The sequence below is a fragment of the Thamnophis sirtalis genome, unplaced genomic scaffold, assembly GCF_051295495.1.
Source record: "Thamnophis sirtalis isolate CommonGarterSnake01/CBP01778 unplaced genomic scaffold, rThaSir2_p1.2 scaffold_11, whole genome shotgun sequence".
NCBI lineage: Eukaryota > Metazoa > Chordata > Lepidosauria > Squamata > Natricidae > Thamnophis > Thamnophis sirtalis.
The window spans coordinates 22,621,341-22,646,394 of record NW_028261391.1 but is presented as its reverse complement, the minus strand read 5'-3'; the positions used below and the strand labels follow the sequence as shown (position 1 = coordinate 22,646,394).

General features: G+C 38.0%; 1 protein-coding gene across 7 annotated transcripts; it reads left to right on the top strand.

Annotated features, from left to right (window-relative positions):
• The first annotated feature begins 1,351 nt into the window (after positions 1 to 1,351).
• MLF1 (myeloid leukemia factor 1) lies at positions 1,352 to 24,752 on the top strand. 7 transcript variants are annotated; one of them, XM_014062491.2, is made up of 10 exons: positions 1,352 to 1,518; positions 7,701 to 7,851; positions 14,900 to 14,944; positions 15,073 to 15,117; positions 15,944 to 15,988; positions 19,278 to 19,367; positions 20,663 to 20,791; positions 21,720 to 21,879; positions 22,129 to 22,261; positions 23,218 to 24,752. In XM_014062491.2, exons 1-10 carry the CDS (start codon positions 1,475 to 1,477, stop codon positions 23,327 to 23,329), a joined length of 954 nt encoding a protein of 317 aa, XP_013917966.1. In that variant the 5' UTR covers positions 1,352 to 1,474; the 3' UTR covers positions 23,330 to 24,752. The 7 variants fall into 7 exon arrangements, with proteins under 7 accessions (XP_013917966.1, XP_013917967.1, XP_013917971.1 ...); XM_014062492.2 differs by having other exon boundaries at positions 1,353 to 1,518; positions 19,281 to 19,367; XM_014062496.2 differs by lacking the exon at positions 15,073 to 15,117 and having other exon boundaries at positions 1,353 to 1,518; positions 19,281 to 19,367.
• Positions 24,753 to 25,054: the final 302 nt, after the last annotated feature.

Sequence of the window (25,054 nt, the reverse complement as noted above, 5' to 3'; positions counted from 1 at the left end):
TCCAGAAATATAACCTTTAGTATACTATTAAACATTTTGTTCCACTGAAAACAATGTGAAGCAATTGAAGAGGGCTGCCAGCTAGGATATGAAGCGGGTAGGAACCTGTCCTTTCTCTTAGACACAATTGTCCACTCTTTTGAAGTAAATACAAATGTGTTTCCATTATGTAGCTATGCTTAGAATAAATATTTTTTTTAAAAAGTGATACAAGGCAAGAGAAAAATGGAAAAGAACAGTTAGCATTCAGAAATTAGAATAGATTTTCTATAAAGAAGGGGAAATAATTAGTTTTTTTCTGTTTATTAACAGCATAAGGAGTACTTTAGACAAAACTGTCTGATGGAGAAGAATATGATGAAATATGAAGATTTTGATTGTACTTCAGAGTATTAAACTGCCAAAGTGGTTTATCAACACATTGTCAAAATTTAACTTTTAAGTTATCAAACAAATTTAAAATGGACATTGAAACAACTTTCACTCATATAATTTATTAAAACTCGGGGTTAAAAACAATAACAACGAAATCAGAGTAATAAACTTTACTTTTTCTTCTGTTGGCTCAAGTTCAAATTTTCTGGACAAGGTTTTTGTGCTGTAATTGGAGAGAGAAAAGCCATACAGAAGTCCCTTGAATTCATATAGATTAATAGATTTTTCGGTGGGATCCCCCTAATACAACTATCAAATCACAGATCATGCTGCTAAAACATGGTTTCCAAACACGAATTTGTCTTGATTTTTACATTTTCATTCCAGGATGTCAGCACTATAATTGTTATAACAGACTCTACAGCACACAGCTGAATTGGAGCCTACCTCTCAGTTTCAAATGCTTGTTTTTGTGCCCCAGATCATTGCCTTTATATTCACTGCGATTTAGTATCTTAATCATAGTCTTAAATAGAGCTCGCCAAATATCAAAATCAAATGAAAACGTTTCCTGATTTTCAGAGAGACACGAGCGTCTCAACGACTCCAATGCATTTCATTGCGCATTTGCTGTTTCTAATGCGGCTGAGGGTTTTCTAGCCGCAATTGGTGTCTTTCTTTAGAGATTGTGCAGTATGGCTTTTTGGGGGCGGGAAATAAAGGAATAAAAATAAGGAATAATAAAGGGAGAGCAGTATTGGGAGCTACGCGGTCCCGAAGCAAGCGTCCGCGCACAAGCCGACCTTCCCCCTTGTCAAAAAAGCTCATCCAGGCCGGAGGTATTGTCTTGGAGCCAGTTGCCATGGTAGCAGCAGCTCTGTTCTATTATCGTCCGTCGCCATACTGCTTGCCCCACCGGAGCCAATGGGAAAGGAGAGGCGGGGATTCCAAGGATAAGGGGGCGGAGCCAGAGCGGACGGGAGGTTCGTTTCTAGAGCCGGTCGTCGGGCGGCCCCAACGGAAAGATCTGGCGTTCAGGCGGCGCTGAAGGCGGAAAGAGGAGGAGGAGAAGGGCAGAGGCATCTCCGGAGCAGCAATCATGTTCGGGCTCTCCAGGGTCTTCGAAGACGATCCCTTCTTTCGGTGAGCAGGCGCTTCTTTCGGTTGAGCTGCAGTGGGGGCTGAGCTGGGAAGGTGAACGGCGGGTTTCAGCGGAGGGGCAGCCGCTGGGTGGACGAAGAGGCCGGGTGGCGGGGGGGGGGGGTAGGCTTCGAAGTCGACCGCGCCTGCCTTCGTGGCTTTTTGAGAGCCAGGCGCATCGACGAGTGTATCCGTGTATACCCGAGATGCGGCGTGCGGAGGATGGGCTTCCAAGGGGGCCATGGAGGAGGAGGAAGAGGAGCGACCGCCTTGCTCAATGCGCCGTCGGAGATGCAGCAGCTTTGCCCCTGTTGCCCCATCTCCAGTCCCCCAAAGTTAATACTACTATGCCTGCATGTTCATGCTAGCAGGGTCTGAATAAAATGGAATAAAGCTGGAAGGGACCTTGGAGGTCTTCTAGTCCAGCCCCCTGCTCAAGCAGGAGACCCTATGACATTTCAGACACGTGACTGTCCAGTCTCTTCTTAAAAGCCTCCAGTGATGAAGCAGCCACAACTTCTGAAGGCAAACAGTCCCACTGGTTAATTGTCCTCACTGTCCTTAATTCCAGGTTGGTTCTCTCCTTAAGTAGTTTCCAGCCATTGCTTCTTGTATTGCCTTCTGGTGCTTTGGAGAATAATTTGATCCGCCTCTTCTTTGTGGCAGTTTCTCAAATACTGGCATACCACTGTCATGTCACCCTCTAGTCTCCCTTCTTTTAAGTCAGTGGTTCCAAACCTTTTTTTTTTTTGGCCATGCCCCACTTAAGCATCTCTAAAATCCTGATGCCACCCCCCCACCTATAATTCTTACTTTACTCAAAAAGTGAATTCTACTCACACACAGGAAGCCTAAGAGTCATTAACTTGGTTTAAACAAGGTTCAAATTGCTGCCATTAGAAATCAAATTGCCCCCCTGTGGGGCGTGGGCCCACTTTGGGAATCACTGTTTTAAGTGAAGGTACAACACACACACACACACACCTTCACTTGGTGGGCCTTTCCTTCACTTGGTGACTTTTGGGGCTTCAGAGTGCATGCCTATGTATTTGTGCATGTGCTTGCAGATGAAGGTATACTAGCAAAAGGCAGACTCTTCCCCTTGGTCTACAGGCCAACTCCCAAAATGGAGAATTCAAAGTGGTTTTCGTTCTCTTTCCCACCATCGGAACTGACGAAGCTTCTTGGATGAGAAGCAAAACATTATCATCTTCTTCCTTAAGGAAAAAAAAAACTTCTAGTTGCCTTTTGGGGAAAAAAACACACACATTTGAGACAACTATGACCTGAATGACAAAGAATCTCCACAGGCATTTTGGCTCTGTTCTGAAGGATGCTGGAATTTACATAGGCTGAAATGGGCATTTGAAGCCCCTGTGTTTAAGGTAGACATTTTGAGTCTTAAAATCCAGCTACTGACCCTCCCAAGGCAAACAAAACTCTAGGCCAAACTCCTCAGGATCCCAGGAGGCTGCAAATTGAATGACGGTAGGCCAAATGCAAACCATACATTTTGCACCTCTGGTGTAAGTCAGAAAGGGCTTTAGGCAATGAAGAGTCTACTAACTTTTTAAAGGCCTCTTCCTGTCTGCTTTAAAGTAAGCGTCTCTGAGTTACATAGTGCTTATTTACATATAATTGTGTGTACAATGTAACTTGGTTTGCTCTTCTGCAACCTTCCCAGCATTATGAAACTGCCGTTGACTTTCTTCTATGGAATAAGAGAAAGCTGCTCTTGCTGCAGCATGTTGGAGTTCCCTTGCAGATGTTTTACTCTCACTGTTTAGGTTTCTAGCTTATATTTTGGTGAGCAATGTTCTGAAACACCACCCAAATAAAAGGTGTTCATGTTCTGAAGGTGAAAATGGCATTTTTATAGACAGATGCTTACATTTTCTTTCAAGATTTCAGTTTCATTCATGTTAAAGCTGTTTGAGAATATTGATAGACAAATACTGATATAAACATTTGTTTTTTAAGAAAAACTCCTTGTGGCTTAGATTTTGATTACTACATTCTGAAAATCCAAAGATAAAAATGAATTCTCATATGTTGTGCAAAAAGAGAGGCAAGGTTTTTGTCATATCTTAAGAATAACTGATTTTAATAAAACATTTCATTAATTTTGCTAAAAGTACAAGTATTTAGAATTCTCAAAGTTTTTACTGTTTTTTCATACATGTTAAATTATCTGTTTTTAAAGGTCTGTTTTTACTCAGTTTAATTTTTTGCCCTGTAACAATTACTGCCTCTTAATAGAGAGTTAGCCATTGTGAGTGTTTATTAAGTTCTGCAATGTTATATTCTGCTAAATTCTCACTATACACAGACATACTGTAAATATGAATCCCATTAGAAACTTCAATGAGGCTTTGCTTAGTATCACATTGTACAAGTAATATTTTAACATCTAAACTGCATTTAAATCTGTTTAAAACTAGATTCCAATAATTTATATTCATGTAAGCTTTTTGTTTTCACAACAAATCATAGCATCAATGAAAATCCATTGTTGTGTTTCTGAGTATGGGTTACTAATTGTTTACAAATATTCTTAAGTTGGATATTTATAAACAGTCCTGAAGACTTTTACCATACTTGGAATTGTATGGTGATGAAACTTTTTATCTGTATGACCTGCTTTAGCCAAAGATAATTTTCCGATGCCATTTTTGATTTAGCATTTGAGTACTCAGTCAGAAAATAGTTTCTAGTTATTTGAGAAACTGCTTGTCCACTGTAGTTTCCTGCAGTTGTCCTCCTCTGAGTCCCATTGATCAGTGTCATTTGAGGAACTCAAGAATTGGGCCTTCTCAACCTAATACCTCCTTTTGGGAACAACATTCCCCTGAAATTCTTATTAGCTCCCCCCTCCCCCTTATTCAACATGCCCTCAAGACTAGCTATTCCCCCAGGCCTTGAATTAGAGTAGATGCTGACTTTTAAGTGGTTTGCTTTTAGTTTGACTAGTTTCTCCAGTCTTTTTTAGGTTTTATACCATTGTATATTTTATTGTTCTTTTGTAAGCTGCCAAAAGTTATGATAAATTTGTTGTGTATACCAAAGAAATAATACACACACACACACACACACACACACACACACACACAATTTTTGTGGATTAATTTAATATCAATACACAAATCAAGGTTGTATATTAATCTGGTTCATTTCTAACTTTTACCTAGGAGCAATATGTTTGGCTATTAATTTTGCAGTACTGTAATTTCTCTGCTTAAGGTACAATTGTACGTTAGTTACAGATTACATGTAAGCTACAATTACACAGTAGTTATACAACTTTTGAAATCAGAGGACAATTTTACTCAATGTCAGCAGCTGTTTTGGTGGCTCTGACAGGGTGTTAAGACTTTATGTCAGTTTTGTTGCCAACTTCTAATGTAATAAAATCAATGGCATGAATCCAGAGACTTGCATGCTCAGACAGGCTGTTTCCTTGGCATTTAGTCTTCCTTTTAAAACAAAATTTTGTTTAGTCAACACATAGAAGTCTGAAAGTAACTTGGTTCTTTTTTTAAAAAGATTAGTAGACTGAAAATGGACAAAGGCATATGTGACTCCATATTAAAGAAATGTAGGTTGTTGGGTTAATCCATAGTGCTGATCAAATCACTTTTGCAAGTGATATTGAAAAGGAGGACAATTTCCTGTCATTCTTGCTGTTGTCCATGCTCCTTAAAGCTGTGCTCTACAAGTTGGAGAAGCCAATAAGATCAGTTCCAAGAGGCCATGGAAAACGTATAAAGGAGAGGAGAAGGAAATTCCACTGGACAAAAGGATGTCCTCATACACAATATTGAATTAAGCCTGATATTCAGCAGGTCCTAATCAGTTCTGGAGAACCAGTAACGGAAATTTTGAATAGTTCGGAGAACCAGTAAATACCACCTCTGACTGGCCCTGCCTCCCGAGTTCCAGCTGATTGGGAGGAAGTGGGGATTTTGCAGTAACTTTCCTCTGGAGTGGGGAAGGAATGAAGATTTTACAGTATCCTTCCCCTGCGGGAAGGCCTACCAAGCCATGCCATGCCCACCAAGCTGCGTCCACAGAACTGGTAGTAAAAAAATTGAATCCCACCACTGCTACTATTGTGGATTCATTGTGAATAAGGAGCATGACAACGCTGAGAAAAACCGTTCTTATTGGAACTATTATTGTGTGCCTCCTTTAAAAGAAATAGGGACCCCAAACATTGGAGAAGCAAAGATTTTCAAAAAGTTCGAGGTTTGAAATCCTCGGAATCTGATTTGCTATTCAGTTTGGACAAATTAGGCAAGTTCTCGTCAGTATACTTGGGATGAGTTAAATTGTTAGATAAAATGATCTTTCAGAAAAGCAGCATCTCTTGAAGACGAAGGTGAATTCTTAAGGATGGAACTGGTTGGGTAGCCTATATAATTCCCTTATATAGGCTACCCTGGTAAGGAGGCAGGGAAGTTTATCTGGGGGCAGGGAGGTTCAATTTGGGTCTCATGGGATTAGGCAGCAATAAACTGAGTTTGACCCTAATTTCATCTAAAGAACAGGAAGGAAAAGGGCAGAACCCCCATTTTGTTTGATAGGTTTATTTTCTCTACCACACTACAATAGCCCTTCTGGATTGTGTCCCCAAAGTTCTAAACCTCTCATTATACGACATCTGGTTTCCTTGTAGTATAATTATCATCCCATTCTTTTCCTTATTTACTTTGAATTTAAAAATGCACAGCAAGCACTCCCTTGAGCATTTTGGCAAAAATATAAGCATGGCATGGAGAAGCAAAGCAGGTATTTATGTTCCTATAAATGAATATGCTGGCAATTTGGTTAAATGTAACCAAGATTTAGATATTGTTATAATAGGTAATAGTGGGTATACTTTTAAAAAATATATATAGTGGGGTTTGCACGACATTAGTCATAAAGTTTTCTTGCTTTGAAAGTGTTTAAATAAGTATCTAAATACTTATTCTCATTTTTGAGAAATGCTATTTTGCATTCTGTAGATCATGCAAATTGCTAGCACTACTTCACTATGGGAGTAACTCAGGGGTGGGTTTCTCGCCCCGTTCCAACTGGTTCGATTGGAACGGGGCCGGCGGTGTCCTCGTGCATGCGCGCGGCGCACGCATGCATACTAGCGTCTGTGCGATGCTCCAGCTGCTCCTGGAAGATCGCGCAGGAGCTGTATGCGTCCTGCGCATGCATGGAAGCGCAAAACTCTTCAAAACCAGGTAAGGAGCGCGGGCGGGCGGGTTGGCCCTTCGCCGTTCCCGGAAGTTACTTACTTCCGGGTTCGCCGACCAACCGGTTCGCAGGGACCGCCGCGAACTGGTTGAAACCCACCCCTGGAGTAACTTCTAAAGTGGTAAACTAGTATAAAAGCTTCCTCTGCCTCACAAGGAGAGGATTGGAGTTGACAGTCCAGAAATACTGTCTAGGATAAAATTGGTTTTGTAAAATGTCTCCTTGATTACACAGCTGTTCCTGGGAAGCTTTACTAGATCTCAGACTGTTTTCTGGTCCTGCCAACTTTTTTCCTGAATAGTATAGACAGGTGCAGGAGCAATTTCCCTTCTGCAAAAGGCTGCCTTAGGAAACTATTTTTGTATAGTTCACTACTGGGACAGTATATTTGTACCAAATAAATGTTCTAATAATTTTTTTTAATAGAAATACTATAACATAAAACTAAAATAGCAAAATGGCAGCTTTCTAATATACGTATAAGCACCACCAGTGAAAACAATGTTCTACATCATTTCAATTATATTTAAGTAATGTATTGGAATACACTGATGTAATTTTTATGGTATTAGTATATTGCAAGGAAAATATACTCAGTTATACCTTTCATTCTGTTGACTTTGAGAATTAAGTCAAATCTTCTGTCTTTGTGATTGATTGATTGATTGATTGATTGATTGATTGATTGATTGATTGAACTTACTACAGTGGATACTCAGATCATGCACACTCCCTGTTTTACTGATTTTCTTGTTTTAAATGTTCTGTCTTTTAATCTTTCTTGGGTATCATAATGTAAAATGCACCAGTTAACTCTGAAAAACAATGTGATCAGTGAAAACTATGTAAACGCTTTGTAAATAATGGCTTTTGTTATATGTTTGCATGTTCTCTAATGCAGAGGTAGATTTTCTCTAGCTATCCTATTTTATTTTCAGGGATACATTTACTGCCCATAATGAACATGCACGGCATTTATTTTCTGAACCTTTTGGGCGAGATCCATTTCTTTCCATTGAAGACCGACAAGGGGGTCTACATCACAGAGGACATCCCAATTCTCAGATGGCCTTGAGAGACAATGACAAGGTATTTCTTCTTTTAGATAATGTCAATTTCAACTTTACTACTACGGTGGGGGGGGGGGGAGATCATGTTTTGATGGAGAATATGGAGATTACAAAACTCTTACTTGATTTTTAGATCTGAAGGACTACATTTATTTAAACCATTATTTTAATGCTGTTTTTTTTTCCTTCCAAAGTGAATCTTTTGAATTTATGTCCTAGTTTAATACTACAGGGCTTGAAGCACAGTGCCAAGTTCTGTATTCTATGCACTGAAAACTGATATAGCTTACAGCAGCAGAAACTGTCACTTGCAAGTCAGAAGAGTAACTGCCAGATTTTTTTTTTATTCTTATATTTGTACTCAGGGACATCCTTTGAAATAGAAATAGCCCATCTGCCTTCTAGGCTAGAGGTAGTCCTTTTTTCCTAGATATAGAAAGATCACTCTGCCTTTGGCCTTTTGCTGTTTTGTTTTAATTATAATTGTGGAATTGTGTACCCGTAAGAAAAGTACCGGTAAATACAAATACATGTGATGTTTCTCCAACTTTGTTTTTTTTAAATATTATATTAAATAAATATTTCTTTAATTCCAGAAAACACTATAAAGTGATATATAAATGTATCCAGAACAATATGTGTACTTCGTCTGGCTCTTAGTTGTCATTAAATGACAACAACAAAAATCCAAATGCGTTTGCTGGCATGCACTTAGATAATATTATTACATGTGCATCACTCTCCAGGGAATGAATGAAACAAATTATTTAGCAGTGAAGTTCACCTTTTCAAAAGGTGTATCAGAAATGTTGGAGCATTCTAATCTGACTAGGTTGGGAAGGACAATGCAATAATAACATCCATTTTGAATTGCTCTTAGTATAAATAGATTTAGTAACTCAGTTGCTAGGAGCACAGAGTTGCTTCTATGAGTTATTTCTGATTAATCCTTTCTGCTGACAGATTGACTTTGATCAATTTAGCAGAGAGGCAACTTCACTCCTTCCTGAAACCATGTGCTCATCTTCAAAGGTCTATTCCAGAGGTAAGCCCCAACCTCTGGAGGAAATTTGAGAAATGGACAAAGGGGCAAAGAAACAAGTCAAAGCCCATGATGTGGATGAGTATTAACGCTACCAAATAGGATTTTTTTCTCAGCATCCAGAAAGAAAAATCCCTCAGATCTTTAATTGAGATAGAACATTGTTGGTACATGTTACCATTTAACATTTCTTTACCTGCCTTTTTAGTTGGAAATTACCCAGATTTACTTTATATGTTTTCAAAAGTCAACTTGGTTTCCTCTATAATTAAACGTAATTTGGTAAGGCTTTAAAAAAAAGTATACATCAATTATTATTACACCAGCTCAAAGCAGTGGTGGGATTCAGCCAGTTTGCACCTGTTTGGGAGAACCAGTTGTTAATTTTTTAAGCAATTCAGAGAACCGGTTGTTGGAAGAAATCTCCACTTTACAGGGCTAATCCTATAAGGAAGGCAGGAAGGAAACATTCTGGTGTTGTTTCTAGCCTAATATTTATTTCCCTGCTTACAGAAACTGCCTCTCCGGTTAACCCTTATTACATTGTAACTGATAAGGTAAAGCACCCATTGACATGAGTGACGTTGAGTTAGCCATGCCCACCCAGTCACATGACCACTGAGCCACGCCCACCCAGCTGGTCATTAGGGCAGAGAACCGGTTGTTAAATTATTTGAATCCCACCACTGGCTCAAAGCATTTTAAAGTCGAAGTCTTGATAACATGTTCCTATAACCTTTATGTTAGGTTAAAATTTGGAGGAATTGGCAAAAAAGGTGAACCTGTCACCAACATGGAACAGGCAGTTTTAGACAGTCTTGCTGAACATGTAACATGCATGTTTTATCTGGACTGAGACCCAAAATATACATGTTCTGGGCACAGGTGTTCCAAGGTGGGAAGAGTTAAAAAAAGGGAAAGTCATTGATGGAGGAAATATATGTGGCTAAAGGAAGCTAAAGGATAGAAGGAAGATAGAGGAAGATTGGCAGATGTGCAGGTATACAACAATGTGGAGAAAGTCACCCTGCCCAGAATATTCCCACCAAACTTTCTAGCCACAATGTGATAGATCGTAGAGCTAACATAGAAAAAACATTATTTTATGCATTCTATGGGAATGATTAGTGAAGTATTTATCTTATTCCTTTTAAAATGCATGTCGTATGTTTGAAGTATCTTGGCATTTTGACTATTATACATATAATTTAATGCTCCCAGGCAAATGCATTAATTTTTGTGACTGGGCTATTTTGTGTTATGATAAGGGCACTGAAGAGCATCTCAATCTTTCATAAAATTATGACAGAATGCAAACATGAATGTGGCTATATTAAGAATGCTATTCTTTCTCAGGAACTGGGGGAGGGGGTGCAATCTCCTGTTGTTTGATGTATGCATACAGCCATTCAGAAGCTGAATGATTGATAGCATTATGCAGCTAAAAAGCTATCTGTTATAGGAAGTAGAATTCGTCTAGTGATGGTAGGCTCTAAATTTACTGTTCTTCTTAAATTTGCACAGTCTTTGTATTACTGCATTCATTTCCCTAGAAAATTACAGTGTTCTAGGTTGCTATACAATTAATTCTTTGCTTTCCTTCATTTTTGAACAAAGGAAGCCTACACCGTTTCCAAGGATTATGGTGCTTTTGTGCATTATTTAGTTTGCTACATTTTCACGCCCTCTCACCGCTGCCACCACACTGGGCTCTGAGCCCAGTGTAGAAGCCGATCTGCGCTGGGCTTGAAGCTGCCTCTGATGCTGCTGATCCAGGTGACCATCCATGCCAGGCTCTGAGCCACTGGTGGCGTGACAACAGCGGTGGGAGGTGTGAAAATGGGAAGCCCCCAGCAGCCCTCCCCGATGCACTCTGCACTCTGCCCACCCTCTTGCTTGCCCACCCACTTGGCTCTCCCTCTGGCCAGCCATGGAGCAAGTTGGCCATGTGGATTTGTCCTGTGGCAACTTGGCACCTGTGAGTTGGTACAGGCACTTTGGCGGTAGTGACCTGGCAGTAGTAAGCTAACCACAGTGAGTTATCCTAGACCTAGACCCATGAAATAATCCTTTCCTCATATATGTTGTAGTAATATTCTCATTGGGCTTAATCACAATAGTGTTTAAAATACCCTTTCATTAAGAAATTAGACATTAATATTCTCCCCAAAAGTATATATTGGAGTTGGCAATTTGATTGCCTTCAGACATTTCGGAATACAGATTCCATAGGCTCTAGTTAGCTACCATTAAAGTTGCTGGAAACTGCTTATACTTTTACAGCAGATTATTGCCACTGCTAAGTTTCTAGCCCATGTATTAATAAAAAAAATTAAGATACCTCAACATTTCATAGGTACCTAGTCTGGAGTTATGCCTAGGTCTCAATATATGCACCATGTAAATTCTCCAGTTTGATTATGTGCAAGGAAAAATTTTCAATCATATGACTAAAATTCGTATTTGCTTCTTAATTGTAGAAGTCAGTTATGCTAAAATGCGGTTTTTAAAAAATATGGGATGAGAAGACTAACATGAAACTAGAAAGGAGTAGAGATAAGAAATGTAGGCTTTGCAAGAGAATAGGCATAGATAAATGAGTCATGGGTTCGAAAGAATGCTATAAATTAGTAGAATTGTTGAGTGATTCTACTTGTAAACAGTGTTCTGTAAGTGCATTGTATATGAAGTACTACTGTGCATTTGCTGAAAACATGCAGCATGACTAGTATAAACACATTTTTCATGTGATGCTTTAGTTTAACTATATCCTTCACCCATATTTCTGGACATTCTGGTGTACTTCTAATTTATTTTTTTAAGGGTTTGTAGACTGCTTCAGTTGCAAAACTCTTAAGTGGCATACAGCATTCTCCTTACATAATATATGTTGCTTCAAACAGAAGATTGGCTTTGCTACCTCTATCCAACTTTCCACAACGACTCCTACTAGTTTCTTCTGAAGCCTCAGGTTCTGCAGTCATTTAGTCTGACTGATAGTTTTTCCATCCAGTCATAGTTAAGTCTGTTCTCTGTGTTATGAAAGTACCTGCATTCAGTAGTAGTAATAGCCTAATCTTTTTATACCTGTACTGGCAAGTAACTTACTTGTGGTGGATTTATATGCTACAATATGCTGTATATTGTAAGAGATTTACTCAATATGTCTTTTCAATGACCTTTGAATCTGCTGACATTATTAGGATTCCATGACTATTTTTGTATTTTACATGATCTTTGATCTTACAACATAATTTGTTTTCCTGCAGACTATTTCCCTTATTTATTTTAATTGTTGTGATCTGCAATTTTTCTCAGCTCACTATAATTTATTAATTAAAATTTGTGTCTTGAAGAGGAGAAAGTATGTTGATATATTCAAAGTTTCTTTTTGAACTGGCTAATTTCCACTGAATCTACATGGAATTGAATATTTGGAAACATTAGTGATGTTTAAAGTGCTTAACTTAATACTTCAAAGCTAGCTAAATGTTTTTTTAAAGATAGATATGGAAGCTTAAAGAATAATCATTCATTAAGCATGTCTATTTCAGTTTCAAATTGGCAGAAGCTGCAATGTTTGTTCATACCAGGTGAAAGTGTAGTGCAAGTTGTAACTATAGTTTGAAAAGAAGCACATTGAGGAGAGGTGATAACTTTCCCTTCCTTCACACCTGGCACGTAACAGGCTGCCTTCATGAATGCCTCAGGCATTGTTCTGTTCCAGGGTGTCTGAATTCAGAAGAAAACAAAAATGAAACTCAGCTCCTGGATTATAAGCAGCCTGGAGATCTGTTTGATAGTTCAATTTCTATGGCCGCCCATCTTAGTCAATGACTTTAGGTGGCTTACAATTCAATAGCAATAGCAATAGCAGTAGACTTATATACCGCTTCATAGGCCTTTCAGGCCTCTCTAAGCGGTTTACAGAGAGTCAGCATATTGCCCCCAACAATCTGGGTCCTCATTTTACCCACCTCGGAAGGATGGAAGGCTGAGTCAACCCTGAGCCGGTAAGATTTGAACCGCTGACCTGCTGATCTAGCAGTAGCCTGCAGTGCTGCATTTAACCACTGCGCCACCTTGGCTCTCAAAACATATATGTTACTGATAAAAATATTTAAAAACACTTTAAAACAATAATAAAACCAATTAAAACACTGAAAAGATCCAAATTAAATACACATAGGAATATGATACTTGGTCTTTTGGCAGTATAGCCAGTAAACAGGGTCCTTGACACATTTCAGTGCCCAGACCTGGGAACATAGCCAGGTTTTTAGAACCTTACAAAAAAGTAACAGGGTTGGGGCCATTCTGATCTTCAAAGGGAGAATGTTCCATAGAACTTGGGCTACTGCAGAAAAGGCTCATCTCCTATCTCCACCAGCCAACATTCTTTGGCTGACAGGATATGCAGCATATCCATTCTAGTCAACTTGGTTGAATGGATAGAGACTCTTGAAAAAAAAGTGATTCCATCAACTACCCTGGACACAAGCCTTATAGGGCTTCCAGCATCTTGAATTGAATCCAGAAACACATCAGTAATCAGTGCAACTCACATAGCAATTGTGTTATGTGTGCCATGTATCTGGCACCATCCACACAGTTGCATTCCGCAGCAGTTGAAGTTTCCAAACGGTCTTCAAGGGCAGTCCCATGTAAAGCATGTTGCTGTAGTCTAACTTGGACGTTACAAGAGCGTGAGTTATTGTGAGCAGGGTCTCCCAGTCCAGGTATGGGCGCAGCTGATGCATATGCAGGTGTGCAAAAGTTCTGCTAGCCACTTCTCCATCTGTTCTTCAAGTAGGAGTCACAAGTCCAGGAGGACATCTAGATCGCTCATTAGGTCTGTCTGGGATAGCTCAACCCCATCTAGAACCACAGATGGAATAACCTTGTTGCAGTGGTGGGTTCCAGATCCCGTTGCAACCAGTACGGTGCAACGGGGCTGGGTGCTTACCACATGCACTCGCACAGCACATGTGCAGCGCGCACATGCGTACCCACCACCTGCGATGCTCCAGCTGCTCACCGAAATATCACGCAGGTGCCGTACACTCAGTGTGCATGCGCAAATGCCCTGATCAGCTCAAATAGCAGCAAGGAGAGCAGGGGGGATGGGGGGCCCCTCCGGAGCACCGTACCAGAACTGTACCTGGTGCTCACAGCATGTACTGCTACACCCATACTGGGGCGTACCAGTCGTATCCCACCACTGCCTTGTTGGTGATGGTGTGTCCAAATACTCGCAGCCTCTACGTCTTGCTAGGATTGTCCCATCCAGTCCCCAAAAGCCTCCAGACACTGATATAGTATGCCCATGGCATCACTCAAGAGGCCTGGGATAGAGATATAAAGTTGGGTGTCATCTGCATACTGATGATATCTCACCTGAAACCAATGGATCACTCACCTAGCAGCCTCATATAAATGTTGTATAGAAGAGGAGAAAGAGCCCTGAGGCAATCCACAAAATAGGGGGCACAGGCTAGATGTCTTTTCCTCTATGAGCACTGACTGGAACAGACCCTGGAGAAAGGAGAGCCAGCACAGAAATTGCCTACCTTCAATTCCCTAAGATGGCCCAGAAGGATTCCATGATCAGTGGTATTGAACGTCAAGAAGAGGTCAAGAAGAACCAGGATGGATGCACTGTCTCCATCCCGCTCCCACCCGAGGTCATCCATGAGCACGATCAATGCTGTCTCAGTCCAAAACCCTCGTCTGAATCCCAAGTGAAAGGGGGCCAAATAATCATCCTCATCCAGGGTTCTCTAAAGCTATCATGTGATCGTATGCCATGAAACAGTAATAGATTCATGATTTTCCTATCCCAGTTGTTAGACTATTTCTTATTGCCCCTTTTATTTAGAGAGGTTGCATGGATGATCTATTTGCCCTCATGTGTTTCATGTTTAAGATTGATTTGGAGAATTTCTTGATTTTAATCTATGAAATGTGTAACCTTCTCCAACAAAAATATTGCAGCAATTTACATAAATTGATGTTTTTCTTACAGGGGATGAGCTGTTCCCTTATGCCTTTTAACAGTTTTGGTGGCATGGTTAGTATACAAATACAACACAAATTTAATCTGAGCATGCCTATGTTCCACTTGAATTTTTGAAGCCATAACTATTTCTAAACCCTACTAGTGCAACAATTTTGAATGAACTGGTGCTTCTCTTTCAGGGACCAGGTTTTCCATTTATACCTTTTGGCACTTTTGGTGGCATGGTCAGTATACTAATGACAAAGATTACTAAGATTTGGTGGTATGGGCATTGTGCATTCTCATTCTTGTTACTTTTCATTTTAGTTTTTTTTCCTTTTTGTCCATAAATAAGTCCTAAATTTATCATACTTTTTTCTTACTTATATATTTTCTTCTCTTTTCTGAATGAATCCTTTTTAAAAAAAATGCTATATTATTATTATTATTATTATAAACTTTTATTTATTAAACATGGAACTCAGTCAACTGAACATTTAAAAATGTATCACAAATATCATTGACTGTCTGTGATGGTTGATACGGGTTGCTACCGCATTATTACTACAATTATCATTACTATTATTACTATTAAAAATAAGATATGATTGTTCCAGTTGTAGTATTCTCTTTTTTCCCAAGGGATCTTAAGAAAACTTTATGGAGTGCATTGGGATTAGGAAGTAGTAAACATAGTTTAAATTTAGTTTATGCTAAAATGTATCTGTAGGTGGAAATTTATGAATGTTTGAAGAGGTGATTTTTTTTAAAAAAAAGGAAGTGTGAATAGGAACATTAAGGTTTTAGTAAAAAAAAGATGCAGGAGTATAGAAATGGGAATTGCAAGATTCTTAGCTAGCTTAATAATACAAAACTTTTGCTTTTTTATGCGGTGAAAATGTTGAAGGTAATAATAATAATAATAAGTAAACTTGATAAAATGTGCAGGCTTCTTTATTATTTTAATAGCAGATTTCAAGAAAGTTGAGTCCAGATGCACTCACATTCAGTCATATTTTAAGGCCATAATATTAATGCTGCAATTTATACGATCTACAATTTTTCTTTTAGGCCATGAGTTTTCCGCTTATGCCTTTTGGCTGTTTTGGTGGCATGGTTAGTATATTACACACACATACTCAATTTTTATTTTTATTTTTGTGATGTGGACATGTCTGTTTTACTTGTTCTAAAACTAAGCATCTTGTATTTTGCTTTATAAGTGCATTTTAGTATGCTTGTTTCATTTTACGAAACTGTTTTGTCTGTCTTTTTTTTCCTTTTGGGGAAATCATTGCTAAATACCTATTTAGTGTATGTGGAGATTAAAATGATGCTACAATTTCCAAAGGCATCTCTTCTATTATCTTTTATTTCCCTTTTATATATAATAAAGCTATGACAGGAATAAAAACTCAACTTCCAATGACTTTCTTCGTATTAATCTATATTATATAGTGAGACTACATATATTATTAATATATTCATATTCATAATATATAGTAATTATTTGTGTCATACAACCATATCTTCCTAAATCATGTCAACAAATGTAAAACAAACAATATATATACCAAGCAGGGAGCAGTTAAAGCTAGGGTCAGTTATATATCAGGTCATGGGCTCTTTGAACATATTTTGATTATTTTGTCACAGAACAATTCAAGCAAGCATATTTGCTGCAGGGAAAATATGCTTTTATTTGTCCTTTTTGAATCAAAGTAAGACCTAGCCTTTTCTGTTCAAGGCCATTATAAGGAATGATGCTGATGCTGTACCAGGATGGTATCTGAAATTTATATTAATTGATGAGAAAGATCTCTGTGTCTCTTTCTTTTGGGCCTGCTCACCGGCTTTTAGCATGGAGTTCAATATATGAGGACTAATATTGTTTGAAAAAAAGCAGTGAAAATTTTGCAAAGTTCTGCATTTCCTATTACAATACTCTAATTTCTGTGAACATTTCTGCCATGTACAGTTGCAAGAAAAAATATGTGAACTTACGTGGAGTTTTGTATGAATTGCTCATAAAATGTGCTCTGAACTTCATGTTATGTTTAATTAAACCATGGCAACATCTAATGTTTGTGTAAGTATTATGCTCAGCAGACTGTGTTTTTCTATTGTTGTGACTTAAGTGAAGTTCAGAGCACATTTTATGACCAATTCATGCAAAACTCCACGTAATCCAAGGGGTTCACATACTTTTTCTTGCAACTGTACATTTCTGTAGTTTCTTTCTAAAAATACTTTCTAAAAATGCAGCACGTTACTCTGTTTCCTCCATTGCAGAATATCAAAATATTAATTTAATTTTCCATAATCAACCGTATGCAGTGTATATTGGCCTCTACTTTTTAATGAAGACTGGAGGATATCTAACTTACTATGGCCAAGATATCGTTTGAATATCTCTGCAGGCCTTTTGCTTCCCTCTTTAATTCTTAATTTTTTTTTCTAATCAAAACATTTTTCTTCAGTTTTTACCAATGCTTTCTTTTCTTGGGCATATTATTCATATATAAATGATTATATGATCTTTATATAGCTTCTTATGGGGCTTGCTAATTGGTAATGCAAGAAACATAGCACTTAGCCACAACTAATAGTATGAAAGAATGAATGCTTTGTTCATTAATTGGATTTTCCCTCTAACTATACTAAAGGTTCTCAAATTTCAGAGCAGGTTTAGGAGAAGGGACAATCTATTATGTCATCAAAACCATTCTGCTGTCAGAGGAACATCATTAGATGTAATTCCATAAATGGATTCCTAAATATTGCTTAACTTTCATAATTGCAGATCATAATTTAAAAGATAGAGACTTTATTACCTAATGAAAGTTGGGAAGTCAGTTATAAATCAATTATGATTTTTATATTTCTACTGTCAGAGAAAAAGGAGTTAACGTTTCTTCCGAGGTCCTGGAATAATTCTGCCAACCGAACTATTATATACCTGTATTAGGAATGGGAGACATCATTTTTGTTCTAATCAAAGTTTTAGAAAAATGGCACAACTGCCGTAGTCCTGTTTTTTATTTCCAACCCTTTGTTCCCTTCTCTTCCTCTCATCCAATTTTCCAAATTCTATGACACTCCAGTACTGGAAAATATAGAAAGAGAAAGAGCATGAGAGAAAGATTAAGAGTGCACATGCCAGATATTTCAATGAGTTGGATGTTCTTTGATTTCATTCAGTTTTCTCCATTCGTGCTTTCTTGCTTGTTTCATTTTGTATGGGAGCCATACATTTACATGCTAATATTTTCAGTGAGTTTACTGGGATTCCTATTATGTTTTCCCTGCTTCTGCAGCCTTCCCTGTCGTCTGTAAAGGTGTTAATGCTTTGGCTGGACTGTTAGTAACATGTGATAGCAGTGTAAACAGAAGTCATGGTTACTGCATTCCATTTTAGACAATGGAACTGAGTCAACAGTGTGCCATACAAGTGTTGTGCTCTGTCATTAGTCTGTATCTTTTTTCACATATAATTGTATTCCTAAATTGCATATGCTAAATTACAGAAGAGAATTTGGTTTATGGAGTGATTAATCAGCTCTTAAATTGACCCGGGTGTAGGCAGCTATTCAAGTAATCTACACAAAAACAAACATTTTTTTCTGCACATGGCTAACTATAGTAAGATTTCATTTTGTGTTCTTTAGCTTAATAGTAAGATGCATAATCAGCAGTGATAAAACAGAAACAAGACTTTGCCACTGTATTCTAAATTTTCTTTCTTGTAAGACAGATTACAGTGATATTTCAATTCACCTAATGGTATAAACTTGTTTTTTGTATGTTTGTGAAGTAGTTATTGTTGTCATTACTTGTTACTTCATTGAAAACTTAATGGCTGGGAAATGAGTTTAAAAATCTATGAAATCATATTTTGATTCAATTTTACTTAACGTTAATAAGGAAAGCCTTTCTGATACTTCTATAGACATGCATTTGTATGCCTGATCCGACAATCTTCTCTAGGAACATATTTGACTAAGGGCCAAACTAGATGTGATATTGGCTGTCCCACACTTTGGAATTTCACCTACTGACAAAACTTGGAAGTGACACTTTAGAAGATGTGGCTTAACATATTCTAGCAGTCTATTCTTACACACTACCTTGTATTAGCTTAGAGAAATTTCTGGCAGTTCGTCTTGTGTGACTACAGTTTGAATTGAGAAAAGTATAATAGCAAAAGTGGAGTGTTTCATAAAAGACCGAGCATCACTCATTTTCTATTTTTTTTACCGTTGTTCCTCATAATTGCTATATCTTTGCCCTGTCTTCTGATGTCTGCAAAAGTAAGCTTCACCCCACCTTTTACATGAATGAATTGTAATAAAATCTCTGAGTTTTGAAGCATTTGATTGTTTCTATTTCTTCCTCTCTGTTGAAGCAGAACATGAATTTTAGAAATCCGTTCTTTGCAATGGACAGAATGATGTCAAACATGAGAACTGGTATGATGGACTTGCAAAGAAATTTTGTAAGTTGTTAAGTTTTTATGTTCATTTTGTCATGAATATTATTCATTAAAATAATAGGAAAAAATAGATTTCCTTAGAGCAGGAGTCCCCAAACCAGGGGTGGGTTTCTCGCCCCGTTCCAACCGGTTCGGTTGGAGCGGGGCCGGTGGCGTCCTCGTGCACGCGCGCGGTGCACGCATGCATACTAGCGTCTGTGCGATGCTCCAGCTGCTCCTGGAGGATCACGCAGGCGCTGTATGCGTCCTGCGCATGCGTGGAAGCGCAGAACTCATCAAAACTGGGTAAGGAGCACGGGCGGGCGGGTGCGCCCTTCGCCGTTCCCGGAAGTTACTTACTTCCGGGTTCGCCGACCAACTGGTTCGCAGGGACTGCTGCGAACCAGTTGAAACCCACCCCTGCCCCAAACCCTGGTGCGGGGCCATAGCTCATTTTGAACCAGGCTGTGGAAGTGGTGAGAGCACACATGCATGCACAACCGTCCCCTCTCCTCCTCCCTCCTCCCATCGCCACTGGTCTGAAAACACTGCCTTAGAGAAAGAGGTTAGCAGTGCATTTATTATCAATCGATTGTTTTTATTTTCACTCTTGTGTGCTCTATAATGAAGGAACTGTAGAGCTTATCTATATTTCCTGTTAGAATCATTTTAACAATGCAATGTGGTTCTCTCTTCAGTTTCATCCCCACCCCCACCCCAATGCTGGCCTTAGATATCTCTAATTGATACATAAAAAATGGATAGAAATGCCTATCCGGCCATGCATATTTGTATTAGCTTTTGACTGTTTGCCAGAAAGAAAGAAATTAGTTCTGAAAAACTTTCTTTCAAGCTATACTTTTACTCATTTCCAGGGTCTGACAGTTCCAAAATCAGCTCTTCTATTAAATTAAACTTGTTTGCCAAGTGAATGGGCAGTTTGTATAATGCTTCAGAACATTTTGCAGGCTTGGAATATTAAGTCAGTTCTGCCGATGTGGGTTGCCACAGTATTCTTACAGGATTTCTCTCTCCCTCCCATTCGCCTAGAGGTGGTTTGCTTCTGGTTTGGGCCGGATCAGGCGAACCGGTAGTGGTGGTGGTGGGAGGCTGCGCCCATCTGCCCGGATGCTTCTGCACATGCGCAAAAGTGCTGAGTGCACGCAAACCAGTATTAAAAAAATAGAAACCCATCACTGCCTCCGACCCAGTGTGATCTATAGCCTTGTGATAGAGGGTTGCAAATATCCATTAAATGTTAGCTTCCATTCTGTACTCTTAATTGTAGTTTTTACTTATTTTTAAATTACTTTTTTCAGGATAAAATGGCAGTTGATCCAAATGTTCACTCATACAGTTCTTCCTCAGTGATGACCTATTCTAAGAAGGGTGATGAACCACCAAAAGTTTTCCAAGCTTCAGCTCAGACGCGGACTGCTCCAGGAGGGGTACGATAATATTTTGGGAATCCTCTCCTAACTAATAATAATATTACTCTAATTTGGTATGTGCTTCTAACTCAGTAGGCATAAATGTATTATTATGCAAGAGGACAAAACATTGGAAAATTAGTATAAAGATTTGAAATGAAAACTTGACTTTGAAGCAATGGTGTCATATTTAAAAAGCCCCTTCATTGCCTTGCTCATAGGTATTGCCATCTAATTTGGCTAAGACATTTGAATTTGAACGTTAACAGTCAAGTTCATGAAATATAGCATGCAAGCAAGATAAAACTCTTGAAAATAGCCCACAGTAAATCTCTTCAGAGCTCAACCAGTACTTCTTTATCAAAAAGCTTCTAATAATATACTTACGGGCATGCTGATAAGTAGTAGCCAAGATTATCGAGATAGTTAGTGTTCCTTTCATGTGGCAAATAGCAGAGCACTCTTTATCTCTGTAGCTGAAAAGTTCCATTCACTGGCTATATTTAGGTGAGGTTATGATAGTTTTTGAACCATTCTCATGAAGCAATCTTAAAATATTGGAATTTGTGCCTAGTTTCTCTATATGTGAATCAACATGCATGCTAAGACCATAATTCAGAGACATGATTGTGCATGCAACTGAATTGTTTTACGTGTGGTTTTTGCTGCTGGAGCTGCTCTCTTCCACCTCCGCCCTCAAGTATAACCTCCGCAGCATAGTGAGTGAAGTTTTATATATGTGCTCATAGTGTATGTACTTCTGCGCTTGACATGTTTATTTTGTGATTAATTTAGGCTTCATAAATTAATTTGTGATTAATTTAGGCTACATATATATGTTTCCATGATTTGTAAAAAGCTTACTTGAAAGAAGAAATGCAGAAAGCTAATTAGGATGTTTTCGTCTTTTTACATTTCTTACTTGTTTGTTTCTGCCTTAATTCAGATTAAAGAAATCAGAAAAGCTTGTAGAGATTCTGAAAGTGGGTTGGAAAAAATGGCCATTGGTCATCATATTCATGATCGCGGTCATGTAGTTCAGAAGGCAAAGAACAACAAAACTGGTGATGAAGAATTGAATCAGGAATTCATTAATTTAGATGAAGGTAATTAGCCATAGTGCTGGACTCTTATTTTCCTCCTCCTCCCTCTCCTCTCTCTCATACATCACCTGTCAATGCTGTTTAGATGGTGCCATAAGCATATATCTGCATATATATATAAATGGTGTATTGTGCATTCTGTAGATAATTATGTGTTTCTTATTAGTGCAAAATATCAAGAGATATACATACAAGTGTATACGCACTTTTGAATGAAGAACTTTATAATTTAAAATTGCAATTGTTTGCCAGGAGAAGCTCATGCATTTGATGAACAATGGCAAAAGGAGATTCTGAAGTTTAAGCCCTCTGGAGGAAGACACAATATAGATTCCCCAAAACATAGAAGTATTCATCATGTAAGCAAGGAGGATGCTCCAAGGAGGTATACAATGTATTCTTTCTTCTTTTGCCTTACACTATTTTAAGAGAGAGAGTCAGAATTCTTTAAGATGCCATATGTGTATAAGGATTCTGTTAGATAATTGATATGCTTATTTTTCAGGAACGCATTCAACTACTGTGTACCTTAAGCATCCTAATATAAAAATATTGGCACTAATTGTCTCCTGATTAGTTCAATTAAAACTACAAAAAATATCAAAATAGAAAATCTGGGAAAACAGTATTGCCCAATAAGGATAAGGAACATGTCCTACAAACGTTGATAAATTACAGCCCTGGGTATCCCTTATTATTTAATTGCTAAGACATTAGCAGCATCTTGTGTACCACAAATTCTCCACTCCTTTATTAGTGCAGGCCTGGTCCCCTGCATTTTTGTTTCCCCCAGATTTGAATGACTCCATCTTCATTGGATTACAGGTGACACAAATTGAGTTGGGACATTGCAAGTTTTGCATGCCATCTGAAAAACAGTGTCTAAATACAACAGTTGTTTCTTTAATGCATAATTAAAGGTTTTTCTCGGTATATTCTTTGCTTAGCTGGTGTAAAGGTAAAGGTTCCCCTCGCACATACGTGCTAGTCGTTCCCGACTCTAGGGGGAAGTGCTTATCTCTGTTTCAAAGCCGAAGAGCCAGCACTGTCTGAAGACGTCTCTCTGGTTATGTGGCCGGCATGACTAAATGCCGAAGGCACACGGAATGCTGTTACCTTCCCACCAAAGGTGGTTCCTATTTTTCTACTTGCATCTACTTGCATTTTTGAATTGCTAGGTTGGCAGAAGCTGGGACAAGTAACGCGGTGCTAAGGATCTGAACTGCCGACGTTTCTGATTGACAAGCTCAGCGTCTTAGTCACTGAGCCACCACGTTCCTGATGTTACAATGTATAAAATAAACATCAAGTATTCCCTTTTTGTTATCTTTCTTTTTTCAGGGAGAAGATGCCCCCAAGAACAGCAATAGAGGGACCGAGGAGACCCGTATCTTCTCTTGAAAAACTCAGTGTCAAGGGATCACATGTTCCTCTCAAACCCAGCAAAAAATAATTGTGCTGCTTTTCATGTTAATATTGATGTCTTGGGAGAGGACACAATAATTCTGGATCAACAAATAAGACCAAGCTCTCTGTTCCTAGCATTAGTGACTCTTTTTTTTTCCTTTTGACTACTGAATGTTTATGTCAGTTTCAGCTCTTTGGTAACACTTGGCTCTGAACAGTAAATGAAAAACACTTGAGACTGAAAAGTGCTTCGTGACCTTTAAAAAGAAAATGTGAAATGTTACAGCTATTTTCATTAACACCAACTGCTTTAATGAATATGGGGACAAAGTTAGCATTACAAAGATAGTACCAGGTTTCAAGGACTTTAAATAAATGCATTGTTTGTAACTCAAGAAGCAATACTAGTATGCTTTTGGCAAAAGCCCAGTTTTTTGAAACCTAGACTACTGTTGAACTGCAAAGTCATTAGCAATTATATGATGAACATAATGTCAATTTTCTTACTATCACTGAAGTCTATCCAGAATTAGTTTTCCAATATATTACATAAACAGAATCAGTACCTGAGTTACATTTTGGGTAGACAAAAAAAACAACCATCTAGACTAAAGCATTTCACTAAGGGGAATTCTGCCATCCTTGAGTAAAATATTTAACCCAATCCATTTTGGTTTCTTCAGATTTGTAAAAAACAAAATACATTTATTCTGCTTTGATTGAAAGTTTTGTTTCAAATTATTGATTTCCACAATCTAATTATTATTTTGATAGAAAAATTACTAATTTTTACAAACAATGATTTATAATTAGAAACGTTGTTTTTAGGATTGGGTCAGATGAAAAGCAATGTAACATTCATAGGGCAAATAGGAATTCAGTAGAGAAAGTGGTAACTGAAACTCATTTCTATTTTCATATTCCGTACTACAGTAAAAAGATGCACGGCTGACATCAGGTGATGGAGAATTTCTGAATTATCAATCCATTTTATGACTGTTTTTAGTGCCACTCTCCTCCTTCCTCTTGAAGATATTTTCCTCTTGTTCATAATTATTTTGTTCACTTACTAATTAGTTCATTTTCATGATTGAAGCTAGAGATGCAAGTTTTGCAATAGGAAAAATACAAAAATACAGGTTTACTGAATGTAGTTGTCAACATGACGATTTAAGCAATTCAAATTGATAAAGCATCTTTTAATGCAAAGTCATATTAAAACATGAATATTTGGATTCTTTGATTATCAAGGCTTGTTGGTTTAGATATTGCTGCTCTGTAGGGATAACTGGGAAACATTATAGTTTTGATATCTAAGCTTCTGTGTTAAAAGTTCTAATATTGTGATATCTTATTAAACATTTACTAAGTAAAATATACTATATGTACCTCTGCTCTTTCAAGGTATGTAACTTAGATATGTATATGTATGCCTTCTTCATACTGAATAAACCTTATGCTATATTGGATTGACAATTTTATTGTCAAATTTCAAGAAATCAATCTTTCAAAATTCAAAGAGAGTTCTTCATTAACATGCACTTTTTTTGATAATAAAGAGCTATTCAACAAAATGTGTGTGTTTTTTGCAGAAAAAATGGAACAACGCAGTACTGAAATTATAGTCTATAGCCTACTTTCTTCACTTAACCAGCATTTATAAGCTTGTTAACCCTTTCTATTCTCAAAGATCTCTGGCCAGAGTACAAAATATAAAAGAACAAAATAGTGTAAACATATTAATAAATTATTTAAGATTCTTTAGCTTTTC

Excerpts from the sequence above, each read along its gene's own strand:
- MLF1 (XM_014062491.2), top strand. The coding sequence starts at position 1,475 with ATGTTCGGGCTCTCCAGGGTCTTCGAAGACGATCCCTTCTTTCG. Across the intron at positions 7,852-14,899 it reads CCTTGAGAGACAATGACAAG|GGGATGAGCTGTTCCCTTAT; the intron begins GTATTTCTTCTT and ends TTTTTCTTACAG. Across the intron at positions 22,262-23,217 it reads AAGGAGGATGCTCCAAGGAG|GGAGAAGATGCCCCCAAGAA; the intron begins GTATACAATGTA and ends TTCTTTTTTCAG.